General features: G+C 48.7%; 1 protein-coding gene across 1 annotated transcript; it reads right to left on the reverse strand.

Moving 5' to 3' along the window:
• Positions 1–4: 4 nt before the first annotated feature.
• LOC133348421 (syntaxin-1A-like) lies at positions 5–23,791 on the reverse strand. Its single transcript, XM_061561215.1, has 11 exons — positions 23,600–23,791; positions 22,187–22,270; positions 20,828–20,927; positions 20,156–20,230; positions 19,186–19,259; positions 11,204–11,312; positions 10,934–11,007; positions 6,475–6,612; positions 4,270–4,380; positions 2,226–2,340; positions 5–1,651 (listed from the first exon to the last, which is right to left on the reverse strand). Exons 1-10 carry the CDS (start codon positions 23,738–23,740, stop codon positions 2,263–2,265), a joined length of 984 nt encoding a protein of 327 aa, XP_061417199.1. The 5' UTR covers positions 23,741–23,791; the 3' UTR covers positions 5–1,651; positions 2,226–2,262.
• Positions 23,792–27,356: the final 3,565 nt, after the last annotated feature.

The following is a 27,356-nucleotide window of genomic DNA, read 5'->3' on the forward strand; positions in this document are numbered from 1 at the left end:
ACTGACTGATTGATTACGCCCGATAATGGGCAGTTGATTGCACTTTCATTTTCAAAGTCAAGGTGTTGAGGCGAGCAACGAGTGTGCCATCCAGCCCCCCCTGGAGCCCTCTTCCATCAGACCACGTGGGTCTCAGATCTGAAGTGCACCACCTGGTGATATGTGAGGAATGTCTGCTCCTATGTTTAAAATGCCATAAAACCATTTGTGCGTGACAGTGTAGAAAAAAACTTTCCTAAACTGCCTGAAGGACATATTCGCATTACAGTAGTTGAAAACGTTCGATGGGTGGCGCATTGGTACAGCGGATAGTGCACTGCCATATGAATCTGCCCCTCCGAGTTCGATTCCCGGCGATGGCTAACATCAGTGGAGAGCGATAATTTAATCAGTTTTGACCACTGTGGTGAAGTATGGCTGATCAACCCCCGTGACTGACGAGGACTCGGGATGTCTTCATCTAGCAGTGGAGTAACAGAGGGTTGCAGAATATTAATGTTGTATATGTATACCCTCTGATTTCGCACCTCCGATTAGCACGGTTGGCGATGCACGGCGCGAAATAAGTTCAACATACGTACCAAACTGCATACGTTGATCTGCTGTTAAACAGCAAAACGAGCAAATACAAAAGCAATATAAGCTCCGCGTTTCACATTTTATACAAAAATAGAAAAATTTGACATGGCCAAAGAATAATGTGTGTGGGGAAGAAATAATATCACCAGCACTAACTAACATTCCATATTGGGGTAGAGTGGTCATCACCCTGCACTGTGAATCCAGTGACCCGAGTTTGATTTCCACATTTTTTTTTACAAGGCAAGGCACACTGAGCTATATAGCTCTTTTTCATAAGCGACCTGGTCACAAATGACTTCTCAACAAAGTGATGCATCACGTGGAAATTTCTAGCAATCAAATAAATGTGGAGGGTAATATCGGAGGACCTGTGAAAGAAATCCACACGACCATGGGGAGAACAGGACACTCCAAACATACGGGCGTCGTCTGGGTCGGGATCGAACCCAGGTCCTCCTTGAGACCTGGCGAGGTAGGAAACATCAAGCCATCGCCCGATGCGAGCCACAGCGAACATCAGTGGTGAACGACCTGTCAACCTGTCCTGGGCACCCCCGCGACCTCTTCATCAACCCACACTAAGCGGCTTGTCGAAGCATAGACAAACAATTCCCACGACTGACGCGGGCTTCCATCCAGCGGTGTATTGACGAAGGGCTGTAAAAATAATAATAATTACTGTTACGTATTTTTTCCTGCAGCCAAAGTCGTCGATCACAGGCGAGGAAGGGTGCCATCAATGTGTGTTTTTGCTAAGGTAATACAGATCATGGCCCCAACGGTAACACGTTCGCCGCTTGTTGTAGAGGTTCGCGGTTCGAGTCCGGTGACCACCCTGGTAAATACTGCGGGTGTATTAACCGTCAAATACTACACTCAGTCTGCTTTACACAGTGGAAGTGAAATATCCCGTGACGTCATTCGCAAGAGTAGGCCATTGTGTGTACCTGGCGTCATGATCCAAAGTTGCCAAATAAAAAAAAACGAATGACAATTTTTTTTTTTACTAAAATGGGATTACGCATGGCGACCATTGCCCTCGACCGCAAAAAAACTTGGCAGGATCATCCTGAAAAAAAGTCAAATGAGTCAGTGAGACTTTTACAGGTAATCAAGCGTCATAATCATATGGATGCTGAATGTAGCGCTTTCCAATGCTGGCATTTTAAAATCAGCTGATGATTTATAGAACAGATGTTTTTTTGATGCTAACAATATAACCGTACACTCAAAAAAACTAAAAATATCAAACAGAAACATTGCTCTCCAAAAAGTAGGATCAGTCTCAAGCTTCTGCAGAAAATAAATAGATATGATTATGCATGCAGTTACAGTTAAACGAGCAATAGATAAGACAATAAGTTGCTAACATCAACTTGTGAATGTTGGGTCCTGAACTGCGACAGTGGCACATACAAACGCAAATGTGAACATAACCACGTGTCGTTTCGAAAAGCCACAGAGAAGATGATTGTTGTAACAGCTCTCTCGCTGGTTCAGCAGTTCCACTGCTGGATGATATTATTTCCGCCTGAGGACGACCGCTTGTGTTGCGATCGAAACGTCGTGATTTATTTTATTTTATACCTACGTGACTTTACAGAAAGAACCAATGAGTATGGTTATAATATTGGGACACTTACCAGGTGTAAAAGCCAGCACGTGCTCTCGGTGGAATGTTTATCCATAAATTCCCCCAAACGTAGATGCGACCACAGTTATTAAAACTATGCAACAGATGATGATGATAATCTTCTTCTGCATCGTTCAAACCGCCGACGGGGGAGGGGGGAAGAAAAAAAACAACATCAACAAATAACAAAATGCCCACAAGAGTACATTGGCAGATATTTAATCATAAATCACTCAACTAAAAGGTAAAGATGCAGCCCAGTAATTATATCTTGTTCATGCCACTGCTGGAAGAGCGCCTCCGCTAGTTGGAGCTATCCCCCCTGGAGGGCATCTTTGACCTACTCTTTTAAGCTGGCCAAGAATGTGCTGGGGTAGGTGTAGGAGTACGCACACTTCGCCCCGACAACACGAGATCTGCCGATCGACCAGTGTGGAGGGGAGTCCCCATTTATACTGCTGGGGAGATAGAGGTGGACTTGAAACAACTTGCACCATCGTTGCAATGGCATAGATCGAACCGGTGACTCCGGGATTGGAAGTCCTGCGTGCTAACCATTGCACAACGGCATCATCTCGAGCAGAAAACAACTGTAACTAAAATAGAAATCAGAAATTTGATTTAAAGCTTTCGTTACTGCAGGGATTCATATTCTTGGTTCTTTCGGTAAAGTCACGTAGAAGGGAAATAATAAAATTAAAAACAATAAAAATTCTCACGACGTTTCGACTGCAACACAAGCAATCATCATCAGGTGTGAAATCCACAGCAAGAAAATTTGTGTTGCAGTCGAAACGTCGTGAGAATTGTATTCTTTTATATTTTTATTATTTCCCTTCTACGTGACTTTACCGAAAGAACCAAGAATATAAATCAGAATGTTTAGAGAAGCAACTACACATCACGGCGCTCTGCGGTGATTATGCAGCACCAGGGAGGCACGCTGCCAAAACAAGATTTGCTGTGATGACTCTTCTTTTCCCAACAGTTCTCAACGTATCATTCAAATGACGATAACAGCTATGTAACCTGGGATAAAATTACGGTTCCCCTTGAATTTGAAAGATAATTTATTCCGTCTTGCATTTTCTTCACTTAATATAAACGCAACTGTCGGATCGCCGTCTTGTACGTATTGTGAGCGTGCAGCTTGTCAAAGGAGAATACGATTAGAGATGACTGTAAATATGTATTCATCATTCTATCAATGTTCTTACCCAAACAAGACCACACAAGCCTGTTTAGCAATCTCAGACGTCTGAAAGAGGTTGCTTATCCCATCACATGAACATTAATGCAAGTGTTTCGTATCATCTTCTTGGTTCTTTCGGTAAAGTCGGCTGCTTGCGTTGTGGCCGAAACGTCATGAGAATTATTTTATTATGTTTTATTTTTATTATTTTATTATTTCCCTTCTACGTGACTTTTCCGAAAGAACCAAGAAGATGAATCCCTGCAGTCACGAAAGCTTTAAATCGAAATGTTTCGTATCATTTCACAATAGTGGTGGCACGGTGAATTTTTTGCTATAAACCCGGTGGCCTGAGTTCAATCCCTGACCACGGTAAACATTGGGGGAAGTGCGGAAAACCAATTCACACGGTCGCCACTGTTTGAGGAGGCCTTCAACTTGCGGTGGATTGACAGAGGGCTCAAAACTATTTGTTACAATGTCATAATACCACAATATATGGTTTCATGAAAATAACATTAGAGACCAAAAAAAAAATCCCACTTTTTGGGGAAAACAAGAGATGGGATTTCCCATTGTAAGAAAGAGGTGTTGACCTCGAGATAATGGCGCATGTCTTGTACGTTGAAGGCCCCGCATGCACAGTCCATTAAATACATTTACAAGGGAGCCCGCTTCGAAAAAAAAGAATACGAATTAAACCAAATAATTGACGTGATTTGTGTGGTAGTTTGCTGAAGCGAACCACAGTACGGTGGCGTTTAAATCCAATTGCTGTAATGCGCATGGGGGGAATGGGGGGGGGGGCGTGTTTGAGGATTGTTCACCTAATGTGCACCTTACGGCAGTTGCGTGTACTTACCCTGCGGGCCTTGCTCTGGTATTTGACAGCTTTCTTCGTGTCGGAGACAGCTCGCTCGACGTAATCCACGGAGTGCTCCACGTTGTACTCAATTCGGTCAATCATCTCTCCCTGCGCGTGTATCCATGGGTGCCGGTGTATGGCAAGGTGGTGGTGGGGGGGGCACGTGGTATGAAGGTGGGTTTTAATCGTAAACCAATTACCACGCTCTCTACGAACGATGAGAAACTCATCTTCTTGGTTCTTTCGGTAAAGTCATGTAGAAGGGAAGTAATAAAATAATAAAAATAAAACATAATAAAATAATTCTCACGACGTTTCGGCCACAACGCAAGCAGCCGTCCTCAGGTGAAGACCAGGTCTCCCCGACAGACCTGGTCTTCACCTGAGGACGGCTGCTTGCATTGTGGCCGAAACGTCATGAGAATTATTTTATTATGTTTTATTTTTATTATTTTATTACTTCCCTTCTACGTGACTTTACCGAAAGAACCAAGAAGATGAATCCCTGCAGTCACGAAAGCTTTAAATCGAGATGAGAAACTCATCGCTCAAAACAGTGTGCGCTGGCTGGAAACAAATAATAGTTGTAGGTTATTGTATTCATCACAGTAGGTGAGCAAAGTGTCTGAAGGTGAACATTACAAGCAGCCAGCAACAAACAGCAATATTAAAGTTTGACTAGATAACGGTTAACACTGTCAAGTTCAAGTCAATTTCATTTTTTGTTTTCACAAATGGAGCCTTGCTGGCACACATCTGCAACTCAAAGCGCCATCGCATGAATACTCAACGTAAAATGAGAACGTTGTAAACAATAACAAATAAATGTGTACGTACTATCTATAGTTGACAAGTTGGTTTTCACTCCCGCATGCAACCCAAGCGTGCTTTTCAATCTTTCCGCACACATTCTCGCGGGGCATCTCCAGAAGTTGAATGAGTGAATCTCACAGCGTTATTTATGTACTGTTAGCCTTGCAGTCAAGACTGCTGACTCATCAAAATATCAAATTTGCCCATGGAGCATGTAAACACTTGTTGTCCCGTGCGTTAGTGCGAAGTACTTTTCTGTTTTAGCAACGACCTCGGCATTTTTCAAACCGGATGCTGTGTGCCTTGCTCAACCGGCGATGTTTTGCAATGGTCGATTATATGATAGAGGCTGTCCATTTCGCATGATACGCTGGTGGTGTTCCTTCAGGTGGTAATGCCAGTAATCAGGACGTTATCACGCCACGCCAACCAAACACCGGCAGATAGACGAGTCCGTTGAATAGGGAGAAACCACGGGGTGGTTGGAGCGCTCCAAATCAACGGCTGCACGGCCAAACGCACGCAGCGTGCCGCACTCGGAGGAGAGATGTATGAACCTGGCCGGAAAGCCCGGTCAAGCGTGCACACACGCCTTCCCCGCGAAGCCAAGAATGAACGTGCTGCAAAAGCGAAGTTGCCGTTAAAGAAGAAGGATCGGTGTCCGCTTCGGTAGAGCCCCCCCCCCCACCCCCCCAAAAATAGAAACCGCAAGCAGATTTTGTATCCACAAAGGGCAAGCTGCACTCGCTACGGATGGAAGTTGTGTGTGGACTGAACCGCATGAGTTACGTGGAGCACAATTGCCCCAAATTCCCGTTCAATTTAACTGATGGGTCTGTGTAAGCCTCGAGAGCTATTATTGTACGCGCAATGTACAGTTTTGCGTGGCATTACATCTTATCCGATTAGCACGGTGTGGCGTGAAAGAAGTTTAACATACATACAGACTCGATAATCAGCTGTTGCGGAGCACGTCTGCTCAGGCTCGTTGCACGCGACATTCAGGCTGAGGTCCGAGCTAGAAGAGAACACTTCTGCCCAGGGCTGATATGAGCGGCTATTGAAGATGGAAACACTCCCCCCCCCCTCCTCTGGTATATAGATTTTTTTTTTAAACCTAGATTGAAAATTCATTTCTTTAGAACTGCTGTTCGTGTTTAGTTTGTTGTCTTTTCCCCGCACCTGCGATTAGCACGGTTGCCCACGCACGGTGCGAAGGAAGTTCAACGTACATACGTACAGACATGTTTTTTTATGGGGAAGGACGGTCTGAATGTCAGCCTAACCTGGAAACCGCTTTATTATAGATATCCTGGATAAAGAATGCAGGGCACGAGACATTCATGGGAAGGTATTTTTTTTGTTATGCCGCCGTGTTGGCATCCCCACCTGACTCTCCACCAGCATGGCCATGTCCAAGAACATGTCGTGCAGCTCGCGGACGCTGCTCTCCAGCTTCATGATGTCAGAGTGGCGCGACTCGATCTCGCTCAGGGCCTGCTTGCTGATCTGCGAGTCGACGATGATCTGCGCGACAGGGTTCGCGAACGTCGTCATTCATCGCGATCGTCACCGGCACGAGTCGTCATCGGCGTCTTCATCTTCTTGGTTCTTTCGGTAAAGTGACGTAGAAGGGAAATGATAAAATAATAAAAATAAAACATAATTAAATAAAATATTATTATATTATAATAAAATAATAAAGATAAAACATAATAAAATTAAATATTATAATAAAATAATAAAAATTAAACGTAATGGGAAAAAATATTATTATATAATAAAATAATTAAAATAAAACATAAGAAAATAAAATATTATTATGTAATAAAATAATAAAAATAAACCATAGTGAAATAAAATATGATTATATCATTTTATTAAGTTTCATTTTATTATTTTATTATAATATAATAATATTTTATTTTATTATGTTTTCTTTTCATTATCTTATTATTTCCCTTCTACGTGACTTTACCGAAAGAACCAAGAAGATGAATCCCTGCAGTCACGAAAGCTTTAAATCGAAATTCGTCGTCTTCATCTTCTTCATTTAACAAAAAGATTCACGTGTTTTTTTTATTGGGGGGGGGGGGGTTTTCCGAGGAGGTCCTGGCAAGATAGCAGCAGCACGTCAGTTCACAGCAAACAGACAATTGATGATACACAACGTATCGAAAGACTACAATTGCTGACTAGAACGCAATACACATGGCGTGGAAGGTAATATTAAATGAAAGTGATAACACGTTGTAAAACTGTGTTCCATTCGCGTGAAATTATGTAAGTACACAATTTGTGGCACTCGTGGGTACATTATGAATCTCGTAATTATTACCTACTATAATCACCCAGGAATGTCTGTCCGTCCCGCGCGTGACGTCACTGCACACGAGGCCCACCCCCCTAATTCATATTCATGAGTGGGTGGATTTTACACTAACGCAGAGGAAGGTTGTGCTGAATTAAGTAATTTATTACGCAAAGTCGCTTCAAATATGACGTTTCTTTCCAGAAAGTGGCGGTAAAAAATAAATCTACACAGCACAGTGCTACATCCGTGGGTGACGTCACTGCAAAAAAGCCCCCCCCCCCCCTTCATTAATATTCATGCCCGCGTGGACATTTACACGAACTCACTCCACATGCCACACCCCTCCCCTCATGTATAATAATGAGCGGGTGACGTCACTCCACATGCCGCACCCCTCCCCAATAACCATTAGCGGGTGACGTCACTCCACATGGGGCAACCCCCCGCCCCTCATTAATATTCATGAGCTGAACAATTTTTCTATTTAAGTTTTCAGATTTACTGCAATATACACCCGTTAGCATGCATTACTAGCAAAAATAGCAAAACAGCTAGTAGTAATTATTTACCTTCGATTAAAAGACGTGATCGGATACAAGCAGGCTCATACTCGGATATAACTGGTTCCAATCAGGTAGTGCTCAGTGAGAGAAAACTCTATGACCCAAGACAGACCTGAAAAAGGGAGCCTTGCACATATGTACTCTACCTCTAAAGCAGGGGTGGGAAACGTCCGGCCGGCTGGCCATATAAGGCCCGTGAAATCATTTGGTGTGGCCCTGCCAAGGCAACCGCAGGCGGGACTCGAAATTCAATAAATCGAGGAGAAAACCTGGAAAAGCAGTTGCGAGTAGCAACAACATGAATACCAGCTAACATCACACATCTCACTAAAGAGAAGCAGTTCCAGCCATCGCATTAGGGGTGGGTTAATTAAATGTTTGACCAAATATAACGGGCTAATTTTTAAGTTGATAATTTTGTATGGCCAGCGAATGATGTTATAAATATCCAAATGGCCCTTGGAAGAAAAAAGGTTCCTCACCTCTGCTCTAAAGTGATATATCTGACTGCAGAGCAGGGAAGACAATAGGTTAACCAGGTGAGAGGAGAGATATGGAGGTACATTCTCCAGGTATACTTGCACGGATTAAAAAAAAATTGCAAGTGGATTTTGCAATAACTTTCCAAATTCATCTAAGAAAGACTTTCCCACACGCTGCGATGACATTCTCGAAATTGGAAATGAAGCACAAAGCTACAGGCAAACCTGATTGAACAAGAAGATTGTAACATGAAATTAACAATTACATTCAGTAAGAACCTCATTAAAAGTATTATTCTGGGAAAAGAAGCACATAGTGTTATAAGACGGACTTTTTCACCGTCTATTTAAAAGCAAAAGTTGGGGGTAGGCCTTATAAACCACGGGTGTGCGTGCGTGCGACCAGATTTGTATAATATTATAAAAAAAATAAGGACAAGTTTGGGGTGTGTCTTCCTCTCCGAAGCATCTTATACATTGGAGAAATCTGTAAACGATTATAATTTTTTTGAAATCCAGGTGAAACAGCCTTGTTACAAAATCGGTTCAATAATTTCCGTGCAACACAAAGCATGCGGTACAATATTTTGCTTCAAAAGGTCTTCATCGATCTTTTTTGTTGGATAGCGTCAACACACGCGCTCTTCCTACCGTGCCCAGCGTTGTTTTCGCGTTATTAATACAATTGTCCCACATCTCCGTATCCCCGCTGAAATGATGACATATAGCTCTCAATCGCCGCCAATTGTGAATTCTACCAGTGAATGGCAACGTATTAAATTTAAATGGATTCTGTCATTTAATTAGCGCACTGGATGTGATGATATCGTGCACTTTGTAAACATATATAGTGTGTCACACAGCTCACCATACATTAATTATTCAACACCACTTCACCCTAAGTGGTCTCCGATGGACTAATGTGATGCAGAATGATATAAAATAAAAAAAACTCAGTGCAAGTATTATTAATACTGCCTTACTAACTAACGTTGTCACCAATTCCAGATCTCATGAGTACAGAGAGGGCAGAGAGATTAACCGATAATAGTTTCAGATTCTCTATACTGGGCTGCCCTACAAATTTTTAATAAAGATAACAAACGATCAGTTTTTAATTGACATGTGTGACAGTTTTTTTCTTCCTATTAGCATATACCGAGTAGCATATATAAATATTACGTTTAGATGACCTCAGTGTCAATCAATTAGGTTGGTTTGCCCAATTAAGTATGAGTTACCCTTGCAAAAACTGTCCATTGAAACAATAAAACAAGGCTACACATTTCTACAAAAATATTTTATAGAGGGGCTCTCTATATCGCAGCCTCTAGTGGGAGGCACTTCTAGCAGAATCGTCAAAATATGTATTTAATCTGGAGAAATCCGATGAGCTGTGAAGCTCTTTATCACAGATGTCCAATAGGGTCACGGGGTCAGATATTCCCAACAACGAACAATGCGAAGGCACGATAGGAGTGCAAAGTATATGAAAGGTATGCAAATCACACAAAATTTAACTAAGTTATCCTTCTTCTTGGTTCTTTCGGTAAAGTCACGTAGAATTGAAATAATAAAATAATAAAAATAAAACATAATAAAATAATTCTCACGACGTTTCGGCCACAACGCAAGTAGCCGTCCTCAGGTGGAGAACAGAGACTCTGCCTTCTCGACAGACCTGTTCTCCACTTGAGGACGGATACTTGCGTTGTGGCCGAAACGTCGTGAGAATTATTTTATTATGTTTTATTTTATTATTTCAATTCTACGTGACTTTACCGAAAAAACCAAGAATATGAATCCCTGCAGTCACAAAAGCTTTAAATCGAAATGTTAATTATCCTTATTCTACTGGGTAAAGCCCACTGAACCATTAGCTTCTCTTTCAGAAGCGACCTGGCCACAAATGATAGCTCAACGAAGTGGCTTATCACGTGGAAAATTTATCGCAGCTAAATAATCTAAATAATTCTAAATGTGGAGGCAAAAACCGGAGGACCGGGAGAAAAAAATCCACGCGACTATGGGGAAAACACCCAAACTCTAAAAATACATCCATAAAACAGTTTTTTGGGTTAGATCGTGTAAATATATCAATTTGTCATTAAAACCACCACCACCCGATACAGCCAATTAGTAAAGGGTTTGTTAGGGAAACAAAACGCGCCAAATTCACAACATTTACAATCTGAGTACGACGTTTCACCAGTAATTACAACTAGCTTCATCAGGTGGCAGCCAGATTTATATATGTATGCGATCTAACCCCCCAAAAAGCCTGTATTATGGATGATATTGGTCGCGAAAGCCTACGACGTCTTAATCCAAATATACAGGCGTCAGCAGCGGCATGAGCGGGCAATTGCAGCGCTGCACCTTTGTGTATTTTATGAGTTTTTTTACGTAATGGAATCTCAAAGCTCTGGCTTTAAACAATTAAGGGGGTCACCGCAAAATGCAAATGTTTAATCCCACTGTGTCCTCACCCCAGAAGAAAATATCGTTGGGTTTCCGCTCTCAAGCATATCCTCCAACTCCTCGTTCGTGGTTAATTTCCCAGCTGTGCAGACAAAGAGAGCCAGAGACAGAAGACATGGGACACGTTAATCATTGTAATTCCACATTCAATTACCCTCGATCATAATCCCATTCACACATTTACATGGGCCTCATCGTCCATTGGTGTATGAAGCATGTGTGTAGTTGGGTGCGCGTGCGTGTGTGTGCGTGTGCGCACGGCATGCGTGTTCACATACTGATCTGCAGCTGCCTCTGTATGCGCTGCTTGCAGCGCTCACGGTAGTCGGACTGCGTGGCATTATATTCGGACATCACTTCTACAAACTTGCGAGACAACGTCGAATGCTGGCGGAAATATGGGGGGATAACAACAGAAATATTTCAGCAATTAAAAAAAAATGATTACAGCAGCGTATTTGCGAAAGCCGAGTTCTTGCAAAAGTGTGTAACATCGTGTAAAGTAGGAGCCGACACCAGATTGCAGGGGTCTCGTCCTTTATTCCTTCCCTTCCATCCACACCTGTCCCCCAGCCGTCCCAATCTCGTTCCCGCCAAAGGCCCCTTCTTCCCGCCCGTTCTCTCCTTATATCTCTTCGATCACCCCTCCCACTAACCCATCTATTGGTGGGAATCCTTCCCCTGACACCCCTACATCACCCCCCCCCCCCCGGAGAAAAAATAACCGTCCTCGGTTCTGCCTCCCCCATGGACCATTTAAATCTCCCCATGCCTCCCCCCACTGACAGTGACGACAGCCCTTACCCCCCCCCCACAACCATACAATGCAACATAACACAACGAAATCAATTGCGCGGCCTGCCCAGGTCTCCAGCCAGCATCCCGTAACAGCCCGGACATCCACAGGCAGCAGATGACCGTGGCGGCCCCCTCCTTCGAAGGCCCTCTCGTCGCGGTCCCTGGTTCGGTGGTGCCGGTGTCGCCTTGCCCGGCGCCGCTGTCTCTCCGGCCCCCGCTCGTGCCGCCGCTCCGTCAGGCCTCACATGGGGTGCTGTAGGTGACAAGGGAACACAGGCCACCGAACCCCCTGCCGGTCGGCGCGTGGTGGTCGGCGACCTTGGCCTGGGTAGGGATGATGATGATGTTGGCAGTGATGTTGGTGGTGATGTTGGTGAAGATGACGGTGGAGAGATGTATGGCTTAAGGCGGGTGGGGTGTACAAACCATCGTCGCTTACCCAGTTGGACCTGGACGCACTGCGGTCGGAGTGCTTTAATGACCTCGACCGGCCCTTTCCAGGGTCGGTGCAGCTTTGGTGAGAGGCCAACCGGCACCTGAGGACAGTGTAGCCATGCCTGGTCCCCGACTTTGAAGGGCTTGGCTGTCACTGTCCTCTCCCGTATCCGTACATTACTCTCTTGGCTCGTGGCCGATGCGGCCTCGGCTGCTTGGCGGGCCTCTCTCAAATAAATGAGGGAGGTCTTTAGTGCCTTCGGCCATGCGTCGGCTCTTGCGGGAATGTCCGTCAACTGCACCTCAATAGGCGGAACGGGATCCCGTCCGTACATCAGGAAAAACGGCGAGAACCCCGTCGCCGCGTGTGGGGCCACCCTGTACGCCGCTAAGACAGATGGAATGTGGAGGTCCCAGTCGGAATGGTTTTCGTCCACCACTTGGGACAGCATGGCCGCTATGGTGCGGTTAAGCCGCTCTACCATCCCATCGGTCTGGGGATGATACGGAGATGTTCGGACCTTTTTAGTGCCCAGGATAGAGCAGACGTCCTTCAATAGCTGTGAGGAGAAATTCCTGCCCTGATCCGTGAGCAACCGCTCCGGTGCCCCCTTATCAAGGACATAGCCTCCCACGAAGGCATCGGCGATGGTCTGTGCCGTTTGGTCCGGGAGGGCCCACGCCATCGGCCACCTCGTGCAGTACTCGACTCCGACCAACAGGTATTTATTTCCCCGTGGCGTGACCGGCAGTGGTCCCAGGATGTCCAACGCAACCAATTCGTTGACCCTGGTCACCGTGATGGGCTGTAGGGGCGCCCGGCTTACCCGGGGTGGCAGGCTTTCGCCGCGCACATTCGACGCAGGTAGCGACCCATCGATGCACGTCAGCGGTCATACCTGGCCAAAAGTACCGACTCTGTAATGTGTACAGTGTCTTCCGCCCCGCCAGGTGCAGCAGCTGGCGGCCGTGTACGTCCATAACCAATTGTTGACGCAGCGACTCCGGAACTACCAGGCATCGTCGGCGCCCTGTCGGGTCCCATCGCATGAGGAGGTCCTCCCATACGATGTACTCCTCCCCCCCTGCCTCTGCTGAGGCGCGTAGCATTCGCAGTGGGGCTTCCTCCAGCTGTAGCCGTCGCCAATCGTCCAAGGTCAGACCCAGGTCGTGGTCGGTCAGCTGGACCTCACCCTGTGCGTCCTCCGCCGTGCGTACGGGAGCGATGACTGTCCCCTCCGGCCTCGCCTCCTTGCAGCGTGCCCCGCCTGTGGTGCATGCACAAGGGCCCTGGGGCGCCAGTCGGGACAATGCGTCTGCGTTGGCATGTCTGGTCCCTTTGCGATGCACTACTTGGTACCTGTACTCCTGCAGGCGCTCTATCCATCTGGCCAGCTGGCCCGAAGGCTGGTCGATGCGGAGCGAATACTGCAAGGCTGCGTGGTCAGTGCGGACCGTAAATTTGCGACCATACAGGTAGGGTCGAAATTGCTGCACGAAGTGAACGACTGCCAGGAGTTCCCTACGTGTGACGCAGTAGCGCTGCTCCGCTGATGAAAGCACGCGACTACCATAGGCGATAACCACCTCGCGACCCTGCTGGACTTGCGACAAAACACTGCCGATGCCCACATCGCTGGCGTCCGTGTCCAGGATAAAGGGGAGGCCAAAATCCGGAAAAGCCAATGGTGGTGCATCTGTCAGACGTGATCGCAGCTGCTGGAATGCCTCTTCCTCCAGAGGGCCCCAATAAAACCTCTGGTTCTTCGCCGTCAACACGTGCAAGGGCTTGGCAATGGTTGCGAAGTTGGGTACGAACCGGCGGTAATAAGAAACGAAACCCACAAACCGGCGTACCTCTGGAACCGTTGTGGGAACAGCCCAGGCCCTCACGCAGGCCATCTTTTCCGGGTCTGTAGCCACTCCAGACTCACTGACGACGTGGCCCAAGTAGCGTACCGACGACTGCATAAGGTGGCACTTCGACGGCTTGAGCTTCAAGTTCGCGTTCCGGAACCGCAGGAATACCTGACGTAATCGGTCAATGTGTTCCTCGAATGATCGGCTGAAGACAATGACGTCATCCAGGTAGATGAGGCACGTTTCCCATTGGAGGCCTGCTAAGGCCAACTCCATTATGCGTTGGAACGTCGCCGGCGCAGTCTGGAGGCCCATAGGCAGGCAGTTGAACTCGAACAGGCCCTGTGGTGTCCGGAACGCTGTTTTAGGCCAGGAGTCCGCGTCTAGTGGGACCTGCCAGAACCCGGACAATAAATCCAGCGTACTGAAAAATTTTGCTCCCGCCAGTGCATCCAATGAGTCGTCAATACGTGGTAGGGGATATGCGTCGGCCAGCGTGACGGCATTGAGGCGTCGGAAGTCCACACAGAATCTCAGTGACCCGTCTGACTTCTTGACTAGGACCACCGGTGCCCCCCAGGGACTCGAGGATGGAGAAATTATGTCGGCCCGCAGCATCTCCTGCACCGCTTGTTGAATGTGCCCTTTTTCCATTGGGCTCATTCTATATGTGTTTTGGCGCAGGGGTGCGGCATCTCCCGTGTTAATGTGGTGCTGCGACAGATTTGTGCGCCCTAGGTCGAACGGTCTCCGGCTGAACACGTCCGAGAACTCATGCAATAATGAGTGCAGCTGCTGTTTCTGGTCGGGCGGCAATCCCGGCTCAGGCCCCGCCAGCTGGTCCATCCACGATTCGGCCCCTCTGTCCTCGGACTGGCTGATGCTGCCTACAAGCTCGGGCTTTGTCCCTGGGGCTCCTAGTGACAAGGGACTAACGTGGGCCAGAACTGTTCCCTCCTGCACCGTCGCTGTTCTATCGGAGGTGTTCAGCACCTGAATGAACAGATGCTGGTTCCTCTGTACAATAGTTTCGGCTCCCACCAGCGCATGGCGATCCATGGCAGCTGATGCCGGAGACACCAGGATGGGTGAGTCTGGTCGGGCTGTCACGAGGGGAGACCGATATTGCAGCGGAATCAGCATCTGGGCTGCCGGGGGAATGGAGACAGACTTACTGACCAGAGCCTGCACGTAGGGTACACCCCGGCTGGCTCCCTCCGCATTTAGGAAATGGAGATGCGTTCCCTGGACTTCCACCCGCCCATTGGCCAGATCGATTTTCATTGGCATCCGCCTCAGAAAGTCCGTCCCCAACAGGCAGGGTACGGGCAATGTTGCGGAGACAAGGATGGGTCCTGCTACCGAAAGCTGCCCAATTTGTATCGGGGCTTCAACCTGGCCCAGGAAGCCCATGCTGCCTCCATTTGCTGCAATGAACGTTGTCTTGACGGGGACTAAAGGTCGGATTTTATCCGGCAGCATCTCGTGCATGGTGCTCGAGATGATCGTGGCTGATGCCCCCGTATCAACCAAGATACGTGCCGACACTCCCGCGATTTCACCGACCAGGACCGAGGTTCCTGACGTGGCCGCTACCACCCGCCTTGCCAGCTTCCTCCATTGTGTGGCTGAGTCCGGCCACTGACCAGGCGGCGTCTCGTTATCCTGTGGTGCATGGTGAAATGATGGGGGATGGATGTGAATGGACTGAAGATGGGGTTCCTCCCTTTGGAGTGCGTCGCAGCAGGGTGAACGCGCCCTTGTTACATAGTGTGGGCTTACCCCTGGGTTGCGGGCTGGGCTCTCTATGTGGTGCAAATTGCCCCCCTTTGGTGACGTAGGATGGGCCCCCCTTGTGGTGTGGGGGGCCCCCCCCATTGTAGGGGGCAGTGGGGACTGGGGGGTGGGCCTTCCCGTGAGCCCCTTCTCCCCTCCCTTCCCTTTGTCACGGGGGCGTGGTCCCCCTGGTTCCGTCTCAATCTGCCGCAAAGCGGTGGTGAGGCGGCCCGTGGAACTGCTCCAGGGCGCACTGTCAATCTTGTGGGCTGCCTCCGCCCCCGGGCCGTTGCCCCTGGCAACTCGCCGGCGTCGCAGGCAACTGGTGACGTCACGCCCGCCGGCGACGTCACGCCCGCCGGCGACGTCACGCCCGCCCGCGACGTCACGCCCGCCCGCGACGTCACGCCCGCCCGCGACGTCACGCCCGCCTGCGACGTCACGCCCGCCCGCGATGTCACGCCCGCCCGCGACGTCACGCCCGCCGGCGAAACCACGCCCGCCCGCGACGTCACCTCCGCCCGCGACGTCACCTCCGCCCGCGACGTCACGTCCGCCCGCGACGTCACCTCCGCCCGCGACGTCACGTCCGCCCGCGACGTCCCTCCCGGCCTCGGCGCGACTCCCGACGCGGTCTCCGGCCCCGGCGCGACTCCCGACGCGGTCTCCGGCCTCGGCGCGATCCCCGACGTGGTCCACGGCCCCGGCGCAATTCCCGGCGCGATCCGCGACACCACTCCTGGCCGCGACATCACTCCCGGATGCAACGTCACGTCCGTTCGCGACGCCACTCCGGGTCGCGACGCCACCCCTGGTCGCGACGCAATCCCAGGCCCCGGCGCTATCCACGGCGCGATCCCCTTCCCCCGACCCGGACAATGGGGACCGGGGAACGACACCGACGGCGCCCACCCCGAGGAGACTCCCGGTAAGTTCGCGGCGTCGGAATTATAATTGCTCGGCCCGACCGAGAGGCCGGGCAGGACGGCGTCACTCGCCTGGATCCTGTCGGCGTTCGGCCCCGGCGGGTTCCAGGTGACGTTGGCGGCCTCCGGCTCTGTGCGGCACCCCCTCGCCACATGCCCCTCTCGACCACAACGGTGGCAGACCCACGGGGCGTTCCGTCGGGGGGGCTCGGCGCGATGTTGTAGAGGCGGCTGCCAGCGACGCGGCGGTTGGTCGCGCCCCTGGTCCCTCTGCTCCGCCAGTCCCCGGATCGCCGCGTACACCTCCCGTAGCGATGGCTCCGTCTCAGACGTCGGGGGTCCGTCCCCAGCTGCTCCACAGGCAGCCTGTGGCGACGGTGCAGGTTCGGCGGTTGGTGTCGCTGGACCCAGTAGCGCCGCGGCAACGGCTCGGCTGTTCCCCCCCGCCGCGCCAGCTACCGGGCCCACGGGTGGCGCCCGGCCCATGACCTGCTCGTGGGCTTGGATGGTCCGGGCAGCCCACAGCAAGGTGCGTTCCCCCGGCGTCACCACGGGCATTACAACGCCGGCGCGGCAAGCGTAGGCGATGAGGTGCTCGACCACGAGATCCTCGAGCGCTTCTTCAGCCAGGCGATGGAAAGCTCTCCTCGCAAACACGAGCAGTGCACCCCTGTAGGATAAAGGGGATTCTTTAGCCCCTCGCTGGCGATCCTGGAACCGTTTAAAGGCTCCTTCCGCCGGGCAATAGATCTCCCCCAAAGCCTCGTAGGCCGCCTGTAGCGTGGTCTTGCTGTGCGAGGGAAGGGAGGTGTAAGAGGCGAGTGCTTCCTTGCCCAGAACGGATGGCAGCGCTCGTAGTGCCTCTTCGTCTGTCCACTCGAGAGCGTGGAAGGCAGCCTCGAATCGGCGGACAAACTCCTCCCAGTCTTCTTCCTCAGCCACGAACTTGTCGACGGGCCCCAGCCGACGCGGCCGTCCGGCCACCTGCTCTCCGTGTTGGGTGGTTAGCCCTGGGGGTTTTGGCGGGACCGGCGGCGGCTGGCGTGACGAGGTTGGTTGCCCGGCCGGCTGGTCGGCCTCCGGGTCCCGTGGCCTCTCCTCCCGTAGTACGCGTGGGGGTGGGGGTCCCGGTGCTGGCGGGTCCCCCATAGGGAGCCTCTGTAGGAGCTCCTAGAGTGCCCTCTCCACGCGGGCCATGCGGTCCTCCATGGGGTCCTCCAGGCGATCCGGGCCCCCTGCTGCTGCTTCTGATAGCAGGCCCCCTTGTTGCCCGGGATGGGAAGGATCCCCGGCCCCTGCTTCCTCCTCCCTTGGCTCTTTCCCGCGGGGATTTTTCTTTGTAGCCATGAGATCCCACCGCTGCCACCAGATGTAAAGTAGGAGCCGACACCAGATTGCAGGGGTCTCGTCCTTTATTCCTTCCCTTCCATCCACACCTGTCCCCCAGCCGTCCCAATCTCGTTCCCGCCAAAGGCCCCTTCTTCCCGCCCGTTCTCTCCTTATATCTCTTCGATCACCCCTCCCACTAACCCATCTATTGGTGGGAATCCTTCCCCTGACACCCCTACAATCGTAATGTGATCCAACTGTCCCCTATTAACATACAGTGTTTGGCCAGATTCACGTTTTGACATGGTGGCTGTAACGCATCGTGTTGCCCCGTTGTTCCCTTGGTGAGACATTGTTTCATATTTTCCGTTACGTGAAATTGGCCAGTTATAATTTTTGGTCGCGTTAATATCAACGTCACGTGGTGGCTTAGTCATGAGCGCACTGTGCTATGAACTCGGGAAAAAAAACAACCGAGTTTAATTCCTGGCCACGGTCAACATCAGTGGTGAATTCAAATCTGAACTGGTCCTGAACCCCCTACGCACCCCCCCCCCATGCTTCACGAAACCATGGTGGCCAGGTTGGTGAAGTATGATCAGCAAACGACGCCTCCGCCCCCATGAGTGACACGGGATTGCGAGGCCTCAACACGCGATCGACGAAAGGTTGGCATGAATGAGAATTGTTCATTTTAATCGTGATAATCAACGCATGCAAACATACATTCACATTCAAGGTCTGGCAGCCAACATATAGTTTGCTTGTTTCTATGAATGGCAACAACATTGTATTCACATTTATTGTGCATTATACATACGGCACAAGTATATCTGTCGCAACATCTCAGTGAATGAAACACTGATAAATGGGCTGCCTCATGGTTAATTTATTTTTAGACGCTAATTCGTGTTTTTTTGTTGTCAACCAAAAAGCGTTGCCTTTAGCTGATGGAGGCGTCCACTCGTCGATCTCACATTATACTCGGGCAGCAAAAAACGAAAATAATGACTGCGACTTATCACCATAGCGACAGATGTGTCATCACCCAGGCCCGGTCCAAATTTAACTCCGTTGCAGCGGAGAACAAACAGCCCATGGTACAACGTGGACAATGCCCTTGTCAAGCAGAGCACCTGTGTTTTTCGTATCCTCATGTCAGCTGATGACCTGTTGGCTAATTCCTCCTGCTCGATGCTCGTCTCGATTGCTAGGATCAAAAGAGTGAGGGAGTGGAAGGCAAGGGGTTTTGAAGGGGTGGAGAGGAGAGAGAGAGGTAGCCATGAAGGAGATGTAAATATCACTTTGCTGGTAAGATTTATTCGAGAAGATCGAATGAGAGTGAGTGCATATCAGGGCCGTGTGTTAGTTAATTACAACGAATCGCTGTATAATGCATTGCCATATTGCATATTCCAAATCGAATAAGAAATGTTCTTTTCAAAAATGTGTGTTTTTTAAATGTGTACACAACGGAAGTTATTACCTACTAAGTAATGAACGCTGCTACGTTATACAAAGCATTTTTGTTAAAATATAAATGTGTCTCGTAGAAATCAAGTTGTTCACCTGATTTTCATGAAAGTCATACACTATTTAGCTAGAAACATATCAAACGATGATTGCCAAAATGGCGTATAGGGCGACCTGCTGCAACATTTACGTGTCATATGTTAGTTACTTTAATATCACGTAAGAAACATCTTAACGGCATATTCAATGTACAATTACTCTTGTAAACTAGAGTATATCTCAGAAAACACTTTAACAATTGAACATATTCCAAATACTGGGATATTGTTATCCAGGGTAAAAAAAAAACAAATCAAAAGAGAAAATGCAGCGAATGTTATGTTCTGCACTTAGCTTCTGCTAAAATCCATGCTCCGAGAGCTACAAATATTCGTCTGACTGTCATCGTCACTCACGTTTCTCTCTGTAATGTACGAGGCATCAGTGTGGAGGCCCTTCCACCAGCAGTGCTGTGAGCAAGCAATTTCAAGGCTGCACCGTTACTTTTACTTATTTAGAAGCGCGTTATGAATATAAAAAAAAAATGTACGCACGATACAAAATGTACAAAAACCTTTGATGCAATCACCATACCTTTCAGCTTTGAGCGAACTTTATTCGCCGTTACTTTAATGTTAGCCAAGAGCTTTTCCAGCTCTTCTTTCGTCTCTGCGGAGGAGAAACTACAATGCGTCAATGCAACGGACGTGCAGCGAACACCGCACCGGACAATCTGCACGCGCACTCGGAGGCAGTAATGCCGGTTCTGCGATTCTCGCCAATAAAGTCATTAATTAAATGCACATTCGGTTATCCTTTTGGTGCACTACCTCGTTTTCTTTCAGCCATGTCAAGTCATTTGCCCTCCACTGTGTGTTCAAGTAGTTAGCAAAAAGGCTGAAGGGGCCAGTGAAAACATTAAATCTGTATTTTAGTCCATAGACTCACCCCCCCCCCCATGAGCAATGGCACGAGTCATTAATCGGTGCACGCAAAATCTTCCAAATGCCTTTGCTTCATCAACATATCGAGGAGATGTGCAAGAAAATAATGCTGAAAAACAACAGCGGCAAACGGCACGCAAGGTCCGCCACGATCGTACGCGTTGTGCCAAGTTGGCTTCGTTCTACGCAGCGTGATTCCACCACGCGTTACAAAACAAATAAAGGGTTATCCTTCAAATGGGCTCGCGTAATTCGCAAGAGAGCAATTTTAATCGCTGTCCACATTGTGCGCGCTCGTGCGAAAGTACTCGGGTCCACCCACTGTCGTCGGAGTTGGGTGCCGCCAGGATGGAGCTGTGTCGTTTTTTCACTTCTTCCACATTTTGTGCTATTTTCCCAACGTAGTCTCGAATCTCTTCCACCTAAAAAAAAAAACGACGACGACAAAACACCATCAGACGGTGGTGCATCGCACATCAGGTCCTTCGACTGCACCTCCGATTAGCTCGGTTGGCTACGTACGGCGCGAAAGAAGTTCAATATACAGCACATTACGCACCACACACAACGCACGCGAGCCAGATGCTCTGTTGTTTTCGAGGCACTGTAAGCCGTGGCGTGGACTCGCACGTTGAACAAGTGGAAAACGTACGCAGGGCAATCAGGGGCGGTTTCTTCATTAGGGCGATTGGGCGACGCACCACCAATGTCATTCAACCACAGAGTCACGCTAGCCGTCACTGTGCCTCTGGATATAGTCCAATCAGCGTCATGTCACGTTCTGTGGAGTACCGCCTCTTTTTGGGCGATTTCACTCCGGCTGAGAATCGCCCCGAGTGGCCCCATAGACTTACATTCAAAGATGTTTTTTTTCGACCGGGGGGCGCTGCAATGCATTCTCTATGGCTTCCGGGAGGGCTCGCCCTAACGTGCTTACGTCATCATACGTGCTTACGTCATCATACGTAAGCACGTTTCATCCAACAATATAATTTGTCGCTACCTAGTGGAATCTTTAATAAAATAAACTTGAGTGGTTTGTTTTAATAGTGAGTATAGAAACAAACAAGATGTATTGTAAGAGTCACTTTATTTTTCATTAATATTAAAGAAGTGAAGTTGCCTTTACATGCTTAAGCTGTTAATTTATCCATTGCATGGGTGGACCTTATCCTTATCAATCATCCAGACATTTGCCCCCCCTGAGAGATTTTGCAGGAGCCGCCACTGAGGGCAATGCCACCATTCCCAACTGTTACAACAACAGCAACAACACCGCGTTGGCTTGGGAAGCACACGTCGCTAGGAAGGGTTGATGGAAGAGACGGCCAAGCACACTGCCCGTGAGTGGCAGCCAATGTAACGGAACGCTCCTCCAGAGGAGATGTCCACTGATGATAAGGCAGCGAAGAAATCAGCTCGTGGGCAGGTGCAAGGCATTTTTTTGGAGAGACCTTCATTCGGCAGTGGATTAACCGTGGCTGATCGATAACGGGCATTGGCATCCCGATTGCAAAAACGTCACAATACTGCTACTTTTTACTCAAGTTGTTGCTGGAGCGATGAATGTTGGTGGGTGTTGTACTCACGCGAGCACCACAAACAACAACAGAAACGACTGGTAATATTGTCCCAGAATGTTAGCATTGCGCGGAGATGAAACGTGTGTCAACATTATTACCTGACTGAAGAACTCATCCATGAACTGATCTCGGATCAAATTGACTGTGACATCGTCGTCGTCTTCGTCATCGCTGTCCTTTCCCTAATGGCATTAGGTGAACAGGACACTCTCGTTAACAGCTTATTACATTAGCACAACCACGCAGTGTGTGCATGCATGCATCCACTCACGGACGGTCTTCAAATACAGGATGCGTTTCACGTCCGTGCTTTGTGTAATACATCTCTGCGTCCTTCAACGTGGATATTATGATGCCCACATGCAATGCCTTATTGTATGATTATAATATTTTGTTTGTAACCCCCCCTCCCTCCCTCCATCCAGCTTCAATCAAAGTTGTTTGCAGAATGGCTGTGTTTGGCTCGCTGCAAATCTCCCCTGGGTGCAATAACAACCGACGGAACTGCTTCCGTGTGCAATAAGTATAGAAAAAAAAGATTTCTGGTATCAATTCTATTGCACGGGGCCATTTATCCCGATGAGTGTGAAGCGATCGACTGGCGTCTCCCACCGTGACATATTTTATTGAATGCGTTTCAATCTCCATTTCGGGGTAAACCACACCCGCCGCTGCTGCTGTTGTTGTTGTTGTTGCTGTTCCTGCCGCCCGTTGAATGGAGCGCTCGCAAATGCCACTTGTGCCGCCGTTACACATTACACTGGTGAATGGCTCTGGTGGTGGTGGACGCTGGGGTGTATTGTACACCAATAAAACGCTACCTGCGCCGATTTAAAACTTGAAGTACAATGTTTTTTGTTTACATATAGGAACGCGTTTGTATAACGTGTCAACGCTTCTCCAAGCGTCCTGTAAATCACGACAAGGGCCAGACAACAACAGGCCCCTCGGGCTTGATTCATGGTGGGGCGCTGGCAGAGTGAGTTTTCCATTAACGCTTTGATATTGCGACGTTGTTTACAACGTCGCTTGGTTTACTTGGGAAACGGAGAGAACGACTGTGCACTATATTCAACGGATTCGCTTGCACTGTCGCTGTCGCTGGACATCGTCGGATGCTTCCGCCAACACGCGAATCGCACGTCGAGTAACACATTGCACGAGCTTAGTCATCCGACGGCTCGACGCAGTGACACGTTTGCAAAAAAAATTACAATACGCGACGTAAACCTACGCATCGAATAAAAGGCTGTAGTTTAACACGTACGTGACGAGTACACCCGTGTAAGATCACGTCGATCACGATAACCGTAATGGTAATAATAATAATACTCGTGGCATTATTCTCAGTTAAATGGGTGTGGCGGGTGAAGCCACTGGGTTCAACATCGTATCCGTGAGCGCTGTCCGTGGTACCACCGATGGCGCTCAGTGGTAGCAGCTGCCGCTTCGGCCTCTAGACACGCGGCGAAAAACAACGAAGATTTTGCGATCCCTTTTGCGCCACTCACCGCACGTAACTCCTGCATCCTATCCTTCATCGCAGCTCGCAGCGAGGCGAGGAAGTTTACAAACGAGTCCAACTTTGCGCCGCACGGCCGCGACTTGCTCCTCTCCCTGTGTCGAATTAGGCACACAGACGTCGAGTCCATCCGATATCGCCGTCTCGCGACGGTGCCAGGGGGTGGTTGGTGGAGCTCTTTTTGGCAGCTCCTCGCTCGCTCTCTTTTTCACGAATCCGCTCGCTGGTTTTGCCGGAGGGGTTTTTATTTATTTTTCACACTGTACTATATTGAAGCTACCCCCCCCCCTCCTCCTCCTCCTCCCCCCAACTGTGAGTCCAACAGTCAAGTTGTGTGTACATAGAAGGTTGTTTCGATCTTTGAAAGCGCACGACAATATTTGGCAGAGAGTTCATGGTATTTGGTTGGCGGTTGTTGTTGTTGTTGCGGCATCATCGACGAGGGAAATTAAACGCATGCATATATGTTTGAATAAGGAAAGTGAATCTCGTAAGAGGGTTCCAAATGCAGAATACTGATTTAAATTGCCAACGTAATTACGGCAGCCATATCCGTAATGAATGATCTCTCCTCAATGCACACGTTACACGAGTAGCATGTGTCCTTTCATGAAAAAAAGGGTTTCTTACGCCCAGGTCTCGCCTGTAAGTAAAAAAAAAGATATATTCCCACAGAGATTCGCAATCCGTTTAAGGGATATGCGCCTAAAGATAGGATTACATGGAACTGCCGTTCTTACCCCCGCTCCTTTAACGGCGTTGTTTTTTTTTCTTCACATGATCATTTGAACCACGTCTGCGAGTTCATCCACAAAAGGTAATGGCACACGTGCATATAACACGCACACACAGATAGCGAACCGTGTCACAGTGTATTAACCTTATTCAAGTATCACAATATATCATTGTCCCTTCCGGCAAGCCAGAAATTCAGTTTTTCAAGAGTCCAAACACAATCTCGACATTAGTGTTTTGCACGTGGTTCACGTATACAACAGTGAAATACCATTTTTTTTCATTGTGGTCGAGTAAGCTCTTGCCATGGACGCACGCACAAGCGTTCAATGCTGCAGCTGTACAGTGGTTTTTTTTTATTGTAGCTGCACCTGTTGCACTCAATCAAGCGTGGGTAGACATGGCCACGGAGTCAAGGTAATGAGAGGTTAAATAACACTTGGGACCTTTAAATGCACGTTATTTGCAACAGCAACAAAAAAGAAACCGTATGCCTATTCCCAGACGTGAGCATTAGAATATTGATGTGTAATAACCGTGATGCATAACATAACTCCAACATTAATTCGAGGTGACCTTTCATTCCAAAAATCCACAAAGAGGCCTTAAAAATCCAATAAATGCATTTACAAAATAGAGTAATTTAATCTGAGTTGATGGATGATGGTTAGCGAGAGAGTAAGAGGTTGTGGCCACGAGACACCCAATTTTCCAAGCTGTGGAGGAAATAGATTGTTGGCTGTTGGGGCTCATCCTCTCGTATTTGACGGTGTATTTCCTATTCGCCACTGCAATTTACACCCACACACAATACTCAAGAAGGAAATTGCCCAAGCATCCTCCTGCGTGGAGAAATAAAGGACGCTTTTTTTGGAAGATTTTTTTTTGGAGATACGTTTCCCAAAAGAGAGCGCATTTCAAATGCGGCAGAATAAATGCGCTTATCGAGAACTGCGTAAAAACCTACGCACTTTTTTTTCGCTGCACGGTTCCATATGAACCGAAGCAGGAGGATTTATACTGGTAGGAACCTCCTGGTTTCACCAGCCCACAGGGGATTATTGTGTCCGTCCGTCCATCGTGCATCCAAAAATAGGAGGGGAGGGGCTGGGTGGAGCGGGGAGGGTGGGGAGGGGCTGGGTGGGGAGGGAAGGGCTGGGTGGGGAGGGGCTGGGTCATGAGGGTGGGGAGGGGCTGGGTGGGGAGGGGCTGGTCACCCAGTGGTGCCCTTATAAAACTCAACGTTTAACCTACTCACGCCGGCTTGTGCCTGCCCTCACAGTCGGGCATATTTGCGGAATACACCACGCCGCCGTTGACCCTGGCCATTGACCGAGCAACCCAACGTTCCTACCAGCTCCCTCCGCAGGAATGTGTTCCACAAACTCTGGCTGCTCGCCTGATGATGCTAGTTGTAATTGCTGGCGAAGCATCTTAATCGAATTGCAAATACTCTTTAGTTCTTTCGGTACAGTCACGTAGGTAAAACAATTGTAGATCACGACGTTTCGATCGCAACACAAGCAACCGTCTTCAGGTGAGAGAGACAAGCTCTAATTTTTCTAACCTCCGTGACTTTAACGAAATAACTAAAGAGTGTGAATTCCTGCAGTCACGAAAGCTTCAAATCAAGATCGAATTGTAAATGTTGTGGGGTTACTCTCCATCACACCGGTGTGCGGAACTAGTAACGAAATGGCACGTTTTGTTTACGTGACAAACCCTTTACTAATTGGCTGTGCCGGGTGGTGGCGGGTGTATCGACACATTTATATTAACGCGATCTAACCCACCCACCCCCCCAAAAAAATCTCTATCATGGATACACAATGGATAAAACAACTACAGTACATTTAAACATAACACGTGCTAATTTGGATGATACACTATTATGCACTATGTTGAACTTATTTAATTAACTTGTATTATTTAAATCTTGACTTAAAGCTTTCGTGACCGCAGGAATTCATATTCTTTGGGTCTTTCGGTAAAGTCAGGTAGATATAATTTTTTTTATTGTATTATTTACCGTGTTTAAACTATTTTCTTTATAAATGTTTGTCCGTTTTAAGCAGTTCCCCGTCTGAGCGTCTCCTCTGCGTGATTTCTCTCTGTGGATAGCTCACTGTCTGTCGCCGTGTGCACGTTGAACTTTTTTCGCACCGTACGTAGCCACCCGTGCTGATCGGAGGTGCTGGAGTTACAACAAATTGAACGCAAAAAAGCAGTTAATGAAGGAATGAGTTTGCAACCTCTCTCTGTGTTCACCTTCTGAAGCGCTCGCTCGTCACCGTGGCGTGCGTGATGACACCACAACCACCACCACCACCACGTGACTTTTCTCTTGTATTGTGCGCGGTGCTTTTAGCGCCACAGCGCGTCGATTTGTAGCGTTTATTTTCATTTGTTTGCTGGTGACATTGTGAATTTCATATTGAATCGCCTCCAGTGCTTTTGCTGCTGGCGGCAATACAAGTTGTTTAAAAGTCAAAAGTCTGTGTGTGGCGCAGTGTCCTCTGAGTTTATACTCTGGTTCTTTCGCTAAAGTCACTTAGAAAACATAATAAAAGAAACGCGACGTTTCGGTCGCAACACAAGCGTCCGTCATCAGGTGAGAAAATGATCTGCTGTTGTGGCTTTATATAGGCACGAGAGGGGGGAGGGAGGGGGGAGGAGTTTTATCGAGTCGTGGTTGCAGGAGTTCACGGGGGGAGAGGAGGGAGGGTTTGTGGCGTGCAGAGACGGGTGAGTTTCTCTGTGTAACCTCTCTCCGTGTCTCGCTCTCTCGCTCTCCGTGTGTTTTGCTCAGGGCGCCCACTCAGTACCGAGGTGGAAACGGGCCCAGGGGTCGCACACAAAAGCAATCGAGGAATTGCATAGCCTTGACATTCAAAACCACCACCAACAACAACAACAACTATCATAACTACGATGAAAGACAAAGATATCCTGTCTATCCTGAGACAGTGGGGGAAAGTGCTGTTAACGAGCACCTATGAAAGCCGGCACGG

Source organism: Lethenteron reissneri, chromosome 27, assembly GCF_015708825.2.
Source record: "Lethenteron reissneri isolate LAM-NWPU_2019-01 chromosome 27, ASM1570882v1, whole genome shotgun sequence".
NCBI lineage: Eukaryota > Metazoa > Chordata > Hyperoartia > Petromyzontiformes > Petromyzontidae > Lethenteron > Lethenteron reissneri.